Source organism: Pollicipes pollicipes, unplaced genomic scaffold (genome assembly GCF_011947565.3).
Source record: "Pollicipes pollicipes isolate AB1234 unplaced genomic scaffold, Ppol_2.1 Scaffold_5724;HRSCAF=6776_pilon_pilon_pilon, whole genome shotgun sequence".
Classification (NCBI taxonomy): Eukaryota; Metazoa; Arthropoda; class Thecostraca; order Pollicipedomorpha; family Pollicipedidae; genus Pollicipes; species Pollicipes pollicipes.
In genome coordinates, this window is record NW_023596746.1 from 34,194,624 (window position 1) to 34,213,186 (window position 18,563).

An 18,563-nucleotide genomic window follows, 5' to 3' on the forward strand; every position below is an offset into this window, starting at 1 on the left:
TCTGGTCCCGTTTGGTTTGGTCTGGGCCCGTCCGGTCCTGTTCGTTTCTGTCCTTTTCCTAATGGTTCCGTTCTGTCCCACCCGGTTCCTTTAGGTTATGTTTGATGCCGTACGATCCTGTCCGGCTCGGTTAGGTTCCTTCCGCTTCCCGCCCTGGTTCCGCTCGGTCCCATCTGGTTTGGTTTGGAGGGATCCCGTTCGGTTATATCTTGCTTCACGACCTCCCATCTGGCTCCAGTCCGACCGTCCCAGTGTCTGTTCCGTCTGGTTCTATGCACTCCCGTTCTGTACTGTTCGGTTCCTTTCGGTCACCACCCGCCTGTTGGTTGCCATACGCATGACGGAAGGCGCCTCGGTGTCACCATGGACTAGTGGGGCAGATATTACCAGGCCTCATAAGGCGCACATGCAGATATTACCACGTTGGCAGCCTGTGGTTTTGTGACATCATTGTGCGATCAGCTGCACGTTATATATAGCAGTATTCAACATCTTCGCGTATTCAGCTGACGACCATGCCGGTAATTTGTTCGTCGCCTCGTGCAGGAGGCGTGATCGCGCGGGCGCTGTAGGTGGAAGTCGAGAGATGTGGGGGAACGTTATATTATGGAATATGACATTAGATCCACAGGCTAGATGTCGTGGGCAATGTCTGGTGCATCTACTGGTATCAATGTTGCATTTTAGCGCACTTAGTTTTATCGCTTCAGGATGTTTCAGGAGTTCCAGTGCCTGCGTCAGTGACGCATATATACGCTCATATGACTCAGGACGCACACAGGACCCGGACATTTCCACAAGTCCTTGCTATTACCCAAGGCTATCTAACGCTATTGCCCCTATTTCCTGAGGTCCTAGTATTACCATACTGCCCTGTTGCTCCTATTATCCCCATACTTGTGTGTGTTAGCAACAGCTTTAGGGGTTACAACATTAATGTCTGCGGGATTGAAGTTTGTTATCAAACTTGACAGTGGGGCAGACTATTATGGCAATATAACTGATATGGTATCATTGAAACTCACATGAGGTTCTGGCCAAAGTATGTATAGGATGGTATCTGCTGACAAGCAGTCAAACTAAACAAAAGCCTGTCACCAAGATAGTTGTTTTACATGCTAAGGTAAAGTGGAACTGCACATTGTCAACTTTCATGAGGATGCTCGAGTCTTCTGGTATTTGTGGCCACTCTGAGTAGATTAAGTGAAGCTCTCAAAAGCTGATCTATCTTCAAAGCAAAATTTGATGTTTTGGTCTTAGAAGTTCAGTGTTATTGTCAGAGGTAAGTGATTTTAAAGTGAGTAAAGCTTTCAAAAGCTCATCTGTCATCAAAGTGAAATGTGATATTTTGATCTTAGAAGTTCAGTATTATTGTCAGGGATAAGTAAATGACTTTGAAGTTTGTTTACCTACAATGTAAGGTCAGTGAATAACACCATCAATTTCCTGATCTGAGACACAAGCTGCCAAGGTGTCTCCTCCCTTCTCAATATATTTGATCACTGTGCCTACCATGGCTAGAGGCCTGGAGTGATGCAGGACTTGAATTGGTGATTGAGCTTGTACTGCCTTTCCCAGACAATCATGACCCTAAGAATCAGTAGGCATAATTTTCTATGGAACTAGATTATCAAGGTATTGTGTTTGGTCACTTCAAAGGCCTTTTCCCATGCACTTCATTGGTGCAAGGGTGCAGTGTGCACCTTTATGGATATGCATGTTCATTCTTCTGAAGGGAGATTGCTGTTATACCAATGTAAATTGAGTTACCAAGTCAATTTGTGATAAGCTTGAATTTGTAAACCACATTGGCTCATCTTGACTTGCTATTTCCTGGTGTCGTGATGTCTTTTGGGACTGGGCTGTTGCTGGATTTGCTTATTCTTGCAACAAATGTTCTCAAAGCTAGGGTGTGGCAGCAAAACATTACATGCACAACAATGCTGGTGGGAAAATGCCTACACTTTTACATATCTCATCTTATTGATGCATGTGATGTCCAACTGAAGAAAAGTATAAAAAGCTAAGTTGTTTGTATTTCATTGGTTGAACAACTGTCACAATATAGGAGGCAGGGGCTCAACTCATAAAACCCCAAGTTTTGTCATGCCAGATGAGCTGCAGTGCCCTATCAGTTGCCCTATCAGTGACAGTGATTGTCTGGATCTCATGAACTTGATGGCTCAAATGCCGCTGAGTAAAACAATTAACAGATAAAGCTGGGGGTATTCTGTGGATTTCTATTCAAGGTCCTGCTCCTCATTGCCCCAGCGCCTCACATTTCTGTGTTCAGATGTTAACAGCTGCACTGATCCCTTGCCACTTTGCTGCTGAAGCTATTTAGTGGGGAGAATGGGGGTTGTAACAGCAGATTGGTTGGCACATTTGTGTCTCATATGGGGCACCCTGGATTGAACCCCTGTTATGCCATAACACATTAATACCAACATGACTGCCACAGTTGCTGGCACACTATAACAGGGTTTACATTGGCATGTGTTGCATTTCTGTACAACAAAAATAAATCACAAAAAAGCAAATTGATAGTTGTCACATCTACTTGCTGTTCAACAAATTGCCTCATCTTGCTGCTGGCTGGCAGCATGTGCCTGTAGGCACATACTGTTATAGTGACAATGTGTTTCCCTTTGCACCTTATTGCCCAGGGGATGCTCTTTGGCCCAGAGCCCATTGTAGTCTGTAACGCCATCTGTCCTTGATTCACATCCGTAAGCATTTTGGCATGTTGTCTCAGCCACCTGGTTCTTGGAATCATTGCACCACCTAGGTCCGTCCGTCCATCCGTCCGTCCGTCCGTCCGTCCGTCCGTCCGTCCGTCCGTCCGTCCGTCCGTTTCCGTCCGTTTCCACCCGTTTCGGTGGAGCTCAGCGGCGCGGCCGGCGTCCGCGGACCAGCCGGGCCCCCCTTGACCCTCTCTGACGCCTGACCCGGCGCGTGCGTGTGTTGCTTCCGACAGTTGGCCGGCCGGCGCCACCCTGAGGTCGTGGCTGACGCCGGCCCGGCCCGACCCCCGCCGGCCGCCATGGACGCCGTGGCGGCCCAGCTATCGGAGCGGCTGGTGGTGGACCCCGAGACTGGAGCCTCGGACGCCGGCGTCGGCGCCGACCTCACCGAGAGGCGCTCCCAGTACAAGAACCAGAGCAGGCTGGAGGAGAGCCAGGCCGAGCGGCGTGTCCAGCAGCTGGAGCGACAGAAGCGGTCAGTTGTAGGGGCCGCCCCCGAGCTGGAGAGTCGAGGCGAGGCGCGGGGCGTCGTAAACTAGGCCAGCGCGTGACGTTGTTTTGGGCGGTAAAAACAGATCCTGTTGATCAGTCTGTCGGGAAACAATGTGAGGAAAGCTGCCTTGAGTTTTGATTTTATTGCAGAAGTGCCCAGCGGGGGATTGCGATGTAGCGAAATAATGCCATGAAAATGTAATGAGTCCAAAAATGTGCCGTCCATCGGGGCAGCACCGACATGTCGATGCTGACTCGAATAGGATGTTGCCTCTTGTACTGCCATGTACCATATGCAATGAGTCAAACTATGTGCTACAGTAACCAACAACAAGGGCAGTGATATGAATTGCCTTCCCCTAGCATGGAGTGCTTTTCACAAGTAAAGCAATGTGAGTTCAATGGTCTCATTTCATTGTGTTGCCCAATTACAATTGCTGTGTGAAGCACTTCTCTGGACCGACAACAATAGGGAGTAAGGATACACATAGTGAATGTTAATTGAGTGTTGCTGTTTGGTACGAGGTAAATCATAGTTGGATCCATTTTCACAACAAAATGGACCTGAAAAGGTTCAGACAGCATTGCTTTACTTGGTCGTGTTAACTAACCTAATTAATGGTAAAACAACCAATTAAGGGAGGGGGAGGGGCGACGACCAGTCGCGAAAATTCCCTTTAAATTCGTTCCTCGCACTCGGAATGAATGGCTTGTGTTTGTAATCCAGGAACGTATAGCTCCCTGTGCTATAGGACCTAGAGTCTCCGTCATTTTCCTGATGAATTGTGCCACGAATGTAATAATACGCGACTACCTGGGCTACTGCACTGACACCGGGGCAGTAATGCGCGACTCCCTGCACTACTACACCGGGGCAGTAATGCGCGACTCCCTGCATTACTACACTGGGGCAATAATGCTCGACTGCCTGCGCTTCCACATCGGGACAGTAACACGCGACCCCCTGTGCTACTACACCGGGGCAGTAATGCGCGACTCCCTGTACTTCTGCGCTGGGGCAGTAATGCGCGAGTCGTGTTGCTGTGCCACCGAGGGTCTCGTCCGGTGGCTGACAAATTTAACACTTCCACGCGACCATGCGAGCTCGCATTCCTTATACCGTGTATTTTCCAGTCCCCGCAATGATACACTCGATGTGCGCGGCGCACAGCGCTGCTCTTTTAATCACGTCGTGCTTCTCGCGGAGCCTTTTCGCCGCGCCGTCGGGGTCTGCCCCGTCGTCGTGCGCGGAGGAATGCCTCTGTGACGGTCCACACTTGGTCCGCTCCTCCCGTCGGGTAGGTTGGTCCGCCCCGCCGCCGTCGGCCGGTTTCTGGCCCCCCGGCGGGCCCTTCGAGTGTGACGGCGCCTCCAGGGCGACGCGGCCTCGGTGGCCGGCGAGACCTGGCCGCCGGCGTCAGACCTGACCGGATCTGGCCACCGACGTCAGACCTGGCCTGAACTGGCCGCCGGCGTCAGACCTGATCTGGCCTGGTCGCCGGCATCAGACCTGAACTGGCCGCCGGCGTCAGACCTGATCTGGCCTGGCCGCCGGCGTCAGACCTGACCTGGCCGCCGGCGTCAGACCTGACCTGGCTTGGCCTCCGGTGCGACCTGGCTACCGGCGTCAGACATATCACTGCTGGTCTGCGCGCGATGTCGTTCCCCGCCGCCGATGTCAGACGTATCACTGCTGACCTGCGCGCGTCGTCCCTCCTCGCCGCCGGTGACAGACTTGTCTCTCCCGGCCTGCGCTCGGCGTCCCTCCTCATCACCACCCCCGCCGCCGCCGCTGCCCGGCTCGCCGCCCGTGTCCGCCGGCCACATTGAGATCAGACTGCTCATGCCGAGCAGCGCGAAGGTGCCCTGCACCAGGAACAGGATGGGGTAGCCGTGGCGGCGGAGCAGCAGCAGCCGCGCCAGCAGCGGTGTCACGGGCGTGCAGAGGGCGCGCACGGCGTTCATCAGGCCGAGCAGCACACCGGCGTTGGCGGCGCCGAGCTCGGCCGTGATCAGCGGCAGCTCGCAGGCGAACATGGCCGGGAAGCTGGCGGACAGCGCCCACACCCAGACGCAGTAGCCGGCGGCGCCCATGTGCGGCGTGGCCGCCAGCGTGCAGAACAGGATCGCCATGCAGCCGTTGGCGACGACCAGCACCGAGCGGAAGGTCGTGACGTCGCCCAGTTGACCCCAGCCGAGGTTGCCGAGCAGCGCGAACAGCGGCGACACGCTGCCGACCATCGTCAGGAAGCGGTCCTCGCCGATGAACGTCTGGCCGAACGTTTTCCACGCCACCTGGAAGAACTCGAAAGCCACCATGGTGGGCACGTAGCCAACCAACAGCTGGTAGAAACGGCGAGTGCGCAGCGCGGCGGCCACACTGAGCGAGGCTGGCGCCGGCGGCGGCGGGCCGCTGGGCGCCTTCTCGACCGTCGGCGGTGGACCGTCGGGCGTCTTCTCGACCGTCGCCGGCTGGCCATCGGGCGCCTTCTCGACCGTCGTATCGCCGTGGCCGTCCGGCGAGTGCCGCAGCAGCAGCAGCGCCGGCGACAGCAGCGCCGCCTGCACCACCGCCTGCAGCAGGAAGAGCGACGGCACGCGGCGCAGCACGTCCGTCTGCTGGAAGTAGCCGTTGGCACCGGGCGCCGCGTCCCCCGGGTTGATGTAGCCCGTCTGCACCCAGTTGAAGACGACCGGGCCCAGCGCGAATCCGCCCATGTTGACGCCCAGCGCCAGCCCGCTGCGGTGCGGGAACCAGGCGACGCAGGTGAGGCTGACGCTAGCCAGCGCCACGCCGATGCCGGCGCCCTGCAGCAGGCTGTAGGCGGCAATCAGCCAGGGCAGCGACACGCGCACGGCCACCGACGAGAGCGAGGTGCCCAGCAGAAGCAGCGCGCCGCCCAGCGCCGTGGTGAGCCGCGCTCCGAACCGGGTGTGCAGCAGGCCGCCGACGGCGTACAACGGCCCCATGGTGACACGCAGCACCGAATCCAGCCACATGGTGTCGGCGTAGTCCACCCGCTGGCCGGCGCTCGTGCGCAGGTACGACGTCACGTACGTGGTGAGGTTGCCGATGCTGAAGCAGCTGCCGAGCGCCAGGGACACGCAGAAGCAGGCGACCAACACGCCGGCGCCGGCCAGGCGGGAGGCCAGCGCGCGCGGCTGCTCTGTACCCATGGTCGGCGGCAACACGAATGCGAGCGACGCGGCCCGCCGACGGACTGACCGTGGCCGCGCTCGCGGCGGGCCAGACTCGTCCAGCCCCTCCCCCCTCCCCACACCCCCACCCCCGACTCGAACCACTCGGGCGCACGGCCGAACCCCGCAGCGCCACCGGGTGAGCCATGGCGGCGAAGGAAGTGGCGTAAGTCGGGACACTGCAGTGGCCCTGCGAGTAAGGTAGCGGTTGCGTGCGTTAATAGGCATATTCGGATGGTATGATGATGTCTGTAAGACATTTTAACGATTTCTTATGGGTTGAAGGTGTTACGTTGTGACTGTTGTCGGCTGCTTTCGTTCTCTTGCTATGAAGATATCGCAGCTGCCCAAGGCGCGTCAGATGAGTTGCGGTCGGTTGCGGTTACGTGACACGGTTGACATGACAGTTTGCATTCTATGAGTTACAACTCCCGTCGACTTCAGTGCGTCATAGTCTTGTTTAAGACAAGTATGTGAATCTATCGACATATCAGTATCGACGTGCCAAGATATCCATCTATCGATCATGCATCTTTCTTGCCAAACGACAAGCCTTCGGCAGTGTGCACCAGTTGCGCACAATAGCCACCACATCTGGGCGGCATCAGCCGATTTTCGCCGGCTGCGTGGGCCGCCCTGACGCCCGGTGCCCATTGCGGCCGTGTCCATCCCGCTGCCGCCGATCGGGCTGCCACCTGGCGGGCGGGCAGATTGCCAGAGGGCCGCGCGGCTGTGCCCGCTAACTGACGTGCCAGCTCCTGGGGCCGGCGACGATTGTTTTGCTCTGGCGCGTCGGCGATTAGTGACAGCGACTCCTGACTTCCCCCCCCCCCCCTCCCCCCCGTGCCATCAGGCAAGCCTTGGAACGGTGGCTGCTGGCTTTGTTATTACTTACCTTTCTCCATTAGTTTTACTCGATATCGGTATGCATGCTGCCCGTCACCGTTGGCCATGATCCGCGCGGCTCGTGGTTGCGATCCGCGACGTCGTTTCCCCGAGAATGCTGGGAATGGTTGTTGGGCTCCGTCACTGGCCTAATTTGCTCATTTAACTTTTGATGAACGAGTGCAGTGTGAACGTGGCGGTCGTGCGAGGGGGCTCATTGACTGGATTGTCGAGTTTTTCGATGAAGTTGACTTGGACGTCAGTGATGCTCCAGACATGAAAGCAATGCACACGCGGGACGGTTATCGCCAAGGCCAGCCCTTTTGTGTTTGCATTGGCGGCTATCGTTTACAGTTCACAGCTTATAAGGCGGCGCGTGAAGGAAGCGTGCAAAAATCGCGTATGTACTATTATTTCACATTGTTACCACCTACAATGCACACCTGCATGGCCTTCCGCTGTGCACCACCTGTCCGGTGTAGCTGCTCCAGGACAGCCTGTGTCCCAGCGCTGGTGGCGCTGTCCGTGTACTCGTCTAATGGTGTCCGGGTTGGACGCCACTTGGCTGGAGCAATCGGTGCACCTGAAAATCCGGGCCATCATCACGGTGTCCGGGAGCCCTTTCGTCAGTCTCTACATCTCTGTCCGTTTCCCCGCGTGACGGTGCCCAGAGCCCTCCCTTGGTCGCTACACCTCTGTCCGCTTCCCCGTGTGACGATGCCCGGAGCCCTGCCTCCCCATGTGACGACGCCCGGAGCCCTGCCCCGGAAACGGCACCGCTTCGGTGCGGCCTCCCGTGCGCCGCTGTCTCCGGCCGTGGCCGGCGCCGCCGGCTCCGGGCGGCCGCCGTCGGGTCGCCTCGCCGCAGGATGCCGTACATTACTCCGACCATTGGCAATTGGACCTCGCGGCGGCGGCCGTTTGGGCCGGCCGTGTAAAAAGTGCGTCCGGTCTGGGGGCGGAGGCGGCAGGGCTGGCGCCGCCGCCTGTGTGACGGACTGCTGCTCGGGCTGCTCGACCTGGTGCCGGGAGGGAGGGGGCTGACAACGTCTGGTTTTGTGGGGATTGCGGGCACTGACGGGAACGGGGGAATGCTTATTTGGCTTGTGTGTTTGTGCGGGAGATGAGTCGTTGGCCTCGGTCTGCTAACTGAGTAACTTGTCAGGCAAATAAGACGGATGTGCAACGCCTCGAAGTGGTTAAGTTGACGAGCTGTGAACGCTATAAGAGGACGTCTGGACGGATGTTAGTGTCAAGAGAGAAACACTCCGATTTAAGAGGCGTGGGGGCTGTATGCCGTCTAGTGCCAAACACTTTCGAATTCAAGGAACAAATAACGGGGAAGACTTAGTTTAGTCGTCTGGATGTTCGCCCACAACCGTGTGGTGGGCTGTGAGTTGCAGCCTAGCTGTGGGACTAGCTGCTGTGTTGGAAACCCAGCTGTGTTCCGCCGTCCCCAGCTGCAATCGGCTTCCAAGCTCGCGACGCTTGCCACTGGAGCAGTTGCTTGTGTCGTTGAATAAGTCGGCAGATCATTAAAAGACGAATCATCCATTCAGATTACCCTGCCTTGGTGAGACAGCGTGTCAAGCCCTCTGCGACAAACCTTGTATGTACCGTGCGGGGTGCCATGGAGATGTCTGTGGCATCCAGTGAGCTATTAAACTTCATGACATCATCGCCCACCTTACTCCGTGGGTTATGGTCGCGCGTGCCGTGGATAGTCCGGGCGGTAACGAATTTGGCCTTGGTGGATGCCACCAAACGGGCGCCGCAGTGCCGCCGGAGACGCTCGTCAGATTCTGTTTCGACTGTTGGAAGTTTTAAGTTTGCTGACCACGCCATAACGTGCCAACCAGTACCCACCTGCATGACTTATCAGCTTGAATATATGATCAACACCTGACGCGGATGTCGACAAATCTTCGCCGCAAGTGTTTGTCATGGTTGGATGTTCAGGAATCATTATCTATATCGTCAGAGAAATGTGGTGGTTGCCAAACATTGTTTTGTTGTAGGATGGTCAAAAAATTGTCTGTTTTGGCAACGGGTTTGCATTCTTCACGACGTGGCAGCGATGAGGCTCTTGGAAACGTAGTATGTGGCGTATACCGCGCCAGCCTCGAGATGGATTGATCGAGAGTTCAACGACCGAGGCCTCGCTTAATGCGGAAATGCTCTTAACCTGTAGTCGCGTTAACCCAGGGCACAACCTTGCAATGAGCGTCACTAGCGGGTGGCGTGGAAGCGCGCGACCGTTACTCGCGTATCATCGTTTGATGTTGTAGGCTGGTCCACTGTCTGCACACACATCTGATGAAATGCACATGATATATTCCAGTTCACGTTCAGGATCTACATACAATTATCCAGACTTTGGGCACTAGCAGTTGAGTGTCACGTAAGTGTCACTCAACTGCTACAAGTGACACTCAACACGTAAGTGTTGAGTGTCACGATAACCGCGCCACGCACATTTTTGGTTACGGTGTACGATTCGGTGTGATTGTTCGGCGTTGTGCCGCTGTCCTGATGACCGCCGGACTTTGACCGGCGGCCAGCGCCTTGTAACAGCACTGTCATTGCTGATAGCGGTCTGTCCGGGCGGCTGGCGCTGTGTTGTCGGCCACCGTCGGTAAACACCGACATAAATGGATTTAAGTGGGCCTAGTGATGGACATGGCGTGTGGACGGTCTCACCGACCCGTCGGCCAGGGGAGTGGCGATCGCGTGCGCAATCATCGGACGATGGAGAGGAGAATGCGGAACTGGCCAGCGGTCAGCGGACAGCGAGTATCGTCAGGTTGCGACCGACCTCCTTTTCGTGCGTTGTCGTGTCAGCTCCTTCGATCCGTCTCCATTTTGGCAATGTTCTGCGCCTGCGCTGGGTTTGTCTGGGCCTCAGCCCCCGTCCTGCTCACCCCTGATGCGACCTACGGCCGCCAGGGGGCGAGACGACCGGCTGGATCGCCTCCGGGCTCTGACGGCCGACGATGGCGACGAGGAGGAGGGCATGGACACCACCGTGCCCAGTGTCTTCCAGTACAAAAAGAAGGTACTTGCGGCAATGTCGAACGCCTTTGCTGGTTGCGCGGGGAGGAGGAGTATGTTGGTGGCCCGCCAGAGGGCTGGCTGAAGGCCACTGTCTCCTAGCGAGATCAATAGCTGCACATACTTGTTCTAACAATAGCTGCACATACTTGTTCTAAGCAGACGTGAGCCGGTAGAATGAGACGTCCGGAGCAGACCAGTCACCGCTGACCAGTGGTCGTTGGGGCTGGTGTCTGGTCTCGTACTTCGCACTGGTCAACGGCTAGCATGCACGGTTACTGTCGCCCCGATGTGGATCGCACGTGGCCAGGGAAAAGGAGCACCTCTACTTTCCCAAATCCACTGCGTCAGCGCTTGTTTGAGCTCCTGTGTCGTGATCGATATAACGTCTCGGGCTGTACTTCAGGAGTACTACCAGTCCCGGTACTCGAACCAGCTGATGTTCTCCGAATGGATGGAAGAGAAGCCTGAAAACCTGGAGGCGGACTGGCTGTTGAAGATGTGTCCGCCGGGGAAGCGGTGCCTCGTCGTGGCAAAAAGGGTGAGCGGCTGCGGGTGGGGCCGACCTTGGCGGCAGCGTAACGGGCCGGCCGTCGTCCTGGGCGGGGCCTTCGCCGCGCAGCACTTGGCGAGCGGTCATAAAACAATATTTATGTATGTCTGGACTGGAAGCAAGTCGCGGTGGTGTGTGGTTTGTGTATTTGCTATTCAGGCCTGAACGGCCTTGCGTCGTGTGGTGTGTTTGTCTTAAGAGATGGCCACGGCTCTCCTCCGGCGGTGCGGCATAGGACCTGCACGGTCCGGGCGCCCGTCACCCCGCCGCTCGGCGCTGCACCCACCGCCGGACGGGGGGTCACAGTCCCCGCCCGGTCCGGTGGCCTGGCAGGAAGGCCGCCCCGTCCCGGGTGGTCGGACCGGTGTCTGGTGGCGCGCCCCGACTGGGACCGCCGGGTACCGACGCGGGGCTGTGGACGTGCTCGCGGCGCCGCATCGGTCGCCGACGCCCTATGGTGACTGTCAGCGAGCGCTCGCTACTTGCCAGCTGTTCTTTGTGCCGACATCGTTAGCGGGTGACTGCGGCTGTGCAGCTCCGATGCGAAGGTACAGTTACGGCAGGTGCCTGTCGCGCGTCCGTGCACCCGGGGAGTTCCAGCGATGGGAACGGCCCTGCCCACAATCCAGTCCGTGCCAATCCGGCGGTACCCCGCAGGTGGATCCGACCGCCAACAAAAAATTGGTGTCGAGGTGACATTGACGAAACCGAAACACGCCAGGAAAGTCCAAATCCATGTGGTGAACTGATACATATCCATGCCCACGGACTCGTAATGGCTCTGCCGTGGAATTCTTACGTCGGATGTTTGCACGTAGAGAGGCACCTGCCGTGAAAGATACACATCGATTTGGCCCTTGCGATGAGCCGTGTCGTGCCTAGTCCCTCGCCATTCACTCGGCGCTCAGCTGTCATTCGTCTCCAATTAGGCTCACGCCTAGTTCGTGACGCACTCGCCCCCAGCACACCCAGCACTGCCAGTCTGGAGCCCGTCGCCTGGCCAGGACCCCAGGCCGGTGCTGAGGAGAGTGGCGCTGTTTCAGCGGAGCACGCGGGCGTACAGCGCAGCCGGCGCGCTGCTGCGCACGTTCCCGTCGCTGCTGCCGGCCGGCTGTCGCGGTCCACTCGGCCAGCGGCCCACGCTGCTCGACTGCATATGGGACGACGCGGCCGGCACCTTCCATGTGCTGGACCTAATCTGCTGGAACGGCCACGAGGTTTACGAGTGTGAGGTACGGTGCGGGGGGCTTTCACTGGCGTCGTTGGTGGTGCTGTCCGTGATCTTCCGACTCGCTGGCTCACGGCCGAGGTTGTCGACCCTTTGAAATAGTCCACCGGACGTTTGGAGGCGGGTCTTTGTTGTTGCTCAGGTGGCGGTCGTCGTATGATCTGGGTCGTTGTTTTCATTGGCTAGAACCCGCATTGGTGAGCCGAATTCGTGGCATCAGCGGGCGGGTTGAGGGTCGGTGTTCCCTTTGAACGCGCGTGTGTGCGTGCTCCCCTGTTCTCCACGTCCGCTCGGGGGGGGGGGGGGGGATTGAGCCCTCAGGCCGTGTCTGGTGTCGAGCTCCTCGTCATCCGGTAGGTCGTCTCGGAGCCGAGCGCGCGCTACAGCCCCCCACCCCCTGACCATAAGTGCTCGACGCCGACACTTGAGCCCGTCCTCACGTGTAACACATCTGCCCTTGACCTTGGCAGACGGAGTTCCGGTTCGCCTGGCTGGCCTCCAAGCTGGCCGAGAGCGCGGACGTGGCCAGTGCGTCGCGCCGCAATCCGTACCGCTTCTGCGCCGTGCCGTACACCGCCTGCGCGCCGGCTGAGCTGGCGGCGGCGGCGGCGGCGGCCGGCCGCGCCGCCGACGGCGCGCTCTTCTTCCACCGCGGCGCCCGCTACCGGCCGGGCGTCACGCCGCTCGTGCTCTGGCTCAAGCCGTTCATGCTGCCCGAGGCGGTGGGCGTGCCGATGACGGCCGAGGAGCTCGGCGCGCCGACAGACTACGCCGGCCGCGCCGGCTTCGTCGCGGAGTTCGAGGAGAAGCGGCGCAAACGGCGCCGGCCCGATCGACGGCAGAAAGTGAGACGCCTCCGCATTCGGGCATGGTTCTGGATACGTAGGCTGTTGTGGAGAATGTTTTCACGGTTCTGTAGCTGTCGACTGTATTGTTGGGCGAAATGGACTACTCGATTCTATCTGCATTATGGTAGTTGAAAACGCTCGTTAGATACGGGGATTCAAAAGTTATGAGCGTTCGAAATTCTTGTAATTTGGTGCGTAAGTACGTGAAACCGCTCTCATTAACATTCCTGTCACTTAAGTTTAATTTAACGGATTGTATTATTGGAACTAAACGACAACGATTGCTGTAACGACGCAATACGCCCGAGGGGTGTCCGCGGTCCAAAATCATGCTGCGTTTGGTTGAGACTTCTGCAGTTTTGCCGAAGTCCCAGTTGGTAATACATTATTATGTTTTGGATTGCGAAGAAAACAAAAGATTTCTTCCAGACCTCTGGTTGGGAAAATAGATAAAATTAAAAAATGCCACCGCAAAATTGTGCATGCTTTTACGCACTGTCATCAGTGAATGGTGGTACTTGACCGCTGTGATGACGTCAAATCAGTGCCAGCATTGCTTATCTTTATAAACAAACCGCAAACCGACTTGACTGCAAATTTTACCCTGCAAATCATTGGTTGAAATGTGTCATGGAAAAATGAAAGCTGTGCTGATCTCCAATATGAATGCCCCGGTTATACAGTAGAACAATATTGCAGTAGTATCATACAAGTCGCAGAATACGTGAGCGCACGACGGGCAATGCGGGGCGAGGCGGACGCGGGTGACTCCGGTCCGGCCAGCTTGGTTCCGTGCGGTCCAAGTAAGGCAATGCAGGGCGAGGCGGAAGCGGGTGACTCCGGTCCGGCTAACTTGGTTCCGTGCGGTCCAATGAATTAAATTTAATGACATGAAAGCGGTCCGAGTAAGGCAATGCAGGGCCAGGCGGACACGGGGGGCTCCGGTCCGGCCAGCTCGGTTCCTTGCGGTCCGAGTAAGGCAGTGCATTTCGTGAGGTTACAGCGATCTTTTAGCTTTGTAGCCCCATTGTACGTTACTGAGAGCTGTTTGCCGTTTTGCCTCACCCTTTGGTTAAGTGTTTTCGGACGTTGCGGGGCTAATTTCTCCCTGAGGATTTATCGAATCATGATGTTCCATGAACCAAACAACAAAATTCAGTAAGCATAGGCCATGCGTATCTTGCCTGTTGTTGTGACCAAGATCATACAAGCGGCTGATAGGTGGAGAGAAGTGTTCTGCGTAGTGGTCGCATGCTGGCGACAGGTATCTCGCTCGAACCTTCATACTCCAGTGGAACACTGACCCTGCTTTTGGATTCTATGGTAGATATTTTGGGCTTATTGCATGCGGTGCATGGCAGCACATCACCTTCCAGCCAGCGTCTACCTGCTGACACTGCATAAACGGTTATCTTTCTCAACTCCGACAATATTTGGCCTGAGTTGCCCTCGGTTGGGGGCGCGTGATCCCACCAACCTTTGGAGGAGTTGCCCGGGGTCGGGGGCGCCTGGTCTCATTACCCCTTGGAGGAGTTGCCCGCGGTTGGGAGCGTCTGGTCTCATTACCCCTTGGAGGAGTTGCCCGCAGTTGGAAGCGCCTGGTCCGATTACCCCTTGGGGGAGTTGCCCGCGGTTGGAAGCGTCTGGTCTCATTACCCCTTGGGGGAGTTGCCCGCGGTTGGAAGAGCCTGGTCCGATTACCCCCTGGAGCAGTCGCCCGCGCTTGGGAGCGTCTGGTCCGATTACCCCTTGGATGAGTCGCCCGCGCTTGGGAGCGCCTGGTCTCATTACACCTCGGGGCAGTTGGCCGCGGTTGGAAGAGCCTGGTCCGATTACCCCTTGGAGGAGTTACCCGCGGTTGGGAGCGCCTGGTCTCATTACCCCTTGGAGGAGTTGCCCGCGGTTGGAAGCGCCTGGCCCGATTACCCCTTGGAGGAGTTGCCCGCGGTTGGAAGCGTCTGGTCTCATTACCCCTAGGAGGAGTATCCGCGGTTGAGAACGCCCGGTATAACCACCCTGATTTTGCGATGCACGTTGTGTAAGTTCGCACACAGTAGCAGAACGTCCTGTAGGCTCATCGTTTTTACTTTGGTATGTCTAATGAGGACTCCCACCGACCTTGTAAGTTGTTTGGGTGTTGCCGTTCCTGGTTGGTGTTCTTTGTCGTATCGCATGCACCTAACGAGGCTTTCGGTGGATGTTGGGGCTTCCGTCTGCGGTCTCTGGCTCGCTGATGTGAATCTTTTTTGCCAGGGGTCAATCACTAGGTATACTACCTTTGTCTTTTCCTCCGGTAGAAGTACCAACGTCATGTCATGCACACATGTCATGCATAGGAGATTAAACAATCAAGTGCTCGGTACTGTGCATGTCTAACAATTGCTATTTGTGCTTTGCAGATGGAGTCCTGATCAGGAGCGCCGATGCCATTGTTGTGTCCCGGTCACGCTGCGGTGAACATCGGGGGAAGTTCCGCCTTCAGGTATTCACGAGCTGGCGTACCACACCGTGCCCTGCACGCCGGAGGCTTGGACGCACCGTCGCCCTCCGTCCGCGGCGTGTGGGCCTGCTGATGAGCTCCGCCCGAACCCAGCGGCCGGCGCGGAGCCGCTGCTGCCGGCCGGTGCAGACACCTGTCCGGGCTCTGCCAGGGGCCGTGTCAGGGCCGCGGCGCTGCCGTCCACGACGTTGGCGGCCCCCAGCCCCGCCCGGGCGGCCGGACCGCCGGCGCCGTCAGCTGGCGGCGGCCTCCCCAGAGCCGGGCCGCCGGCGCCGCTGGGAGCTGTGATAGCGGCTGAGTCGCTCATTACTGAGTTGATCGGGAGCCCTCGGTGTGTGGACCTGTTGTGGGACTGAATTTTGGTGGATAGTGACCGCACTCTCAAGCCAAATACATCCATGTTGGCAGTTTGTTCATGCCTGCGTGTTTTGTGTCGGTGTTATGTGATCCAGACGGCTCCAGGCCGGTGGTGACACGCTGAGACCGACCGGCAGAACCGCCCCGAGTCGCCCCACCCTCTGCCCAATAAGTGAATTAGTTGACTTGTCCATCTTCGTGTCTGACTGCTTAGATACTGTCGGCTGTATCAGCTGGGATGTGCACTGCGCAGGGCTTTATTTTAAAGCCGGTGGTCACAAGCGCAGAAACGGAAACCCGAGAAGGTCGCGGCCAATACTCCTGTTTCTGTTTCTGATGAAAATTTGACATTGACCCTATTGTGATGCGTGAACGGTATTTGCTTGAAAAACGACGTTTATTATCTCGGCGCCCGCCTCCTTCCATTGTTTCTACACCCAGTCGTTGGCGACGGTGGTCTCGAATGATGACGTGTTACCGCCGACGCTGCACCCAGCGTCGAGCAGTCGACAGCGGCACAAATCGGCGAGAGCGGACGGTGGATGTCTCAAACTGTGACCAGCCGCCATCAGCATCCAGCTTAAAAACTGTTCGAGTGAAAGAAAGGTCGATGTTACATGTTAGAAATGGCTCCCGCCCCGCATTTGGGAAGATCCCATGGCCCTTGCCGGTCACGCTTCATTACCCATCTAAATTAGTGGATATGTCTTTGTACAAGGCGTGTTTTTTGGCAATCTTTTGAGCGGTCGAAGTTCTCCCTGGAAATCAAGCAAAGACAGATATTAACATGGGCGGTGGGGGGGGGGGGGGGGGTCGTTTCCACGGAAACGAACGTTTTATTTATCATTTGGGAGTAGGCTGAAGGTATGATATGCATGATGCAATCCGGCAAGAGGGCCCGAAATCTTATCCTCGTGGGACACCAAATTCCTGAGGAACAACAAGGGGCCTGTCACCTTAATATAATGCTGAATCGTTCGTGGGTGACAGACATCAACACTTACGCCGGGGCACCACGGTCAGTAAACACCACCACCACCTGTTTTCAGTAACCGCCAGATGGAGGTGTGTCGCCAAGGGGCCCAAAACCTTCACGTTTAAAGGGTATTGACACGCACGCACGCACGCACGCATGTGTATATATAAATAAATAAATATATATATATATATATATATCCATCTTTGCTGATAATTTCTCAGGAAAGAATGAACTTCCCATGGCAAAGTTGGGCTGGACATATCAATGCAAACTTGTTTACCCCGTTGTGATTTACACTGGCGTTTAATCTACGGGCCCACAATATCTTTGTAAAACCACGAGAATGCCCGACAGCGTCCGCGACTGGTACCGTTTAATAGAAAGAGCCGTATGAACCGCTCTAAGCCGAAAAGCCCCATTGTTTATTCAGTACTGCCATCAATTTCCTGGTTAGTTCCATTTTTAAAGTTATAAACATATGCAGAATTGTATTTTGTGGTAGGTTCTGGCTTTTCTTCCAGTGGAAGAAATTTACCAACATGAAAAATAAAGAATATATATATATATATATATATATATATATATATTTGAAACAAAGCTGGTTAACTGAATATGTATGAACAAAAACGTGAGGTGCAAATAAGTCCTGCTTCGGAGTGACGAAAAAGAGCTGTCCATCGAGCTGGTCCCGAAATTGATGCGCGGCTGGTGCGGCCTATCATGTCCCCTCTCCTGAACGATGAGTGAGTGAAATTGTACCGCGCTCGGCCCCAGGGCATTCCGCCGTGTCAGGCGATCACATGACCCCGGCGGCCGGCCTGACCTCGGCCGGCAGCGGGCGGGAGAGGTCATCGCCTTCGAGATAACCAACGCGTCGAGTCCGCTCATCACCGATCGTGGAAGAGCACAAGCCATCGATCCGCTACCGCGTAGTTGGGATGGTCAAGGACGGCACGGCCCAGGTTCAGTTCGCCAGGAACTTGGGCGTCAACGTAGCGACGATTGGGCGCTGGCTGGCCCGTGACCGCTCAGGAAAGACGCTCAAAAACGACTCAGGTCGCGGGTGGAAGTCGGCCTTGAGCCGAGTGGCGAAGATCGTCACTTCAAAGTCGACCTTCAAAGGCGCCACTCGACTAGAACCCTGGCGAGAAAACTGACGGCGAAGAAGCACCTAGCCCCCAAGTCGGCCGTCCACTGGTCCGTGAAGACTGGCCTGCAACTGAACCGTTCAAGCTCAGGTTACAGCCAATACCAGAAGCGTAGGCGGCTGGAGCTGGCCAAGGTCCGCAAGGACTGGTCTGTTCAGGACTGGAGACGCGTCCTGTTCAGTGACGCGTCGCCCTTCGAGCTCTTCCAAGCCCCTAAGCGCCAAAATGATCGGGTTTGGGCCAACAACAGCTCGGAGGTGCCGATCGCCGAGACAGTGAAGTAGCTAAAAAAGCTAAAGATTCTTGTCTGGGGCATGATGAGCTACAGAGGCCTATCCGAGCTACACCAGGTCCCTCGTGGGCAGGCCGTCACCGCCGACTACTACGTCAGCGAGGTGCTGCAGAACACTGCAGCGGAGGAAGGAGAGTAGCCCACCAACCAAAATCGTACTCCTGCCAGACATGCCGAGGGAGATTCTCCAGCAGAACGGCGCTTCAGCTCATCGCACCAGGAAGACCTAGGACTGGTACCGCACAAACTTCCCAGGCTTCTGGAAGATGTACGTGGCCAGGAACAGCC

General features: G+C 56.6%; 1 protein-coding gene across 3 annotated transcripts; it reads left to right on the forward strand.

The window, feature by feature from the left end:
- The first annotated feature begins 530 nt into the window (after positions 1–530).
- Positions 531–15,915, forward strand: Snup (snurportin-1). Of its 3 annotated transcripts, none has more exons than XM_037226869.1 (7): positions 531–568; positions 2,978–3,219; positions 10,266–10,374; positions 10,777–10,911; positions 11,967–12,155; positions 12,622–12,996; positions 15,399–15,915. In XM_037226869.1, the coding sequence occupies exons 2-7, from the start codon at positions 3,044–3,046 to the stop codon at positions 15,408–15,410; spliced, it is 996 nt and encodes a 331-aa protein (XP_037082764.1). In that variant the 5' UTR covers positions 531–568; positions 2,978–3,043; the 3' UTR covers positions 15,411–15,915. The 3 variants fall into 3 exon arrangements, with proteins under 3 accessions (XP_037082764.1, XP_037082762.1, XP_037082763.1); XM_037226867.1 differs by lacking the exon at positions 531–568 and adding an exon at positions 589–1,282; XM_037226868.1 differs by lacking the exon at positions 531–568 and adding an exon at positions 589–1,123.
- The last annotated feature ends 2,648 nt before the right edge of the window (positions 15,916–18,563 follow it).

Coding starts and splice junctions, on each gene's coding strand:
- Snup (XM_037226869.1), top strand. CDS start 3,044: ATGGACGCCGTGGCGGCCCAGCTATCGGAGCGGCTGGTGGTGGACCCC. Junction 10,375..10,776: donor TCTTCCAGTACAAAAAGAAG/GTACTTGCGGCA, acceptor GCTGTACTTCAG/GAGTACTACCAGTCCCGGTA. Junction 12,156..12,621: donor ACGAGGTTTACGAGTGTGAG/GTACGGTGCGGG, acceptor TGACCTTGGCAG/ACGGAGTTCCGGTTCGCCTG.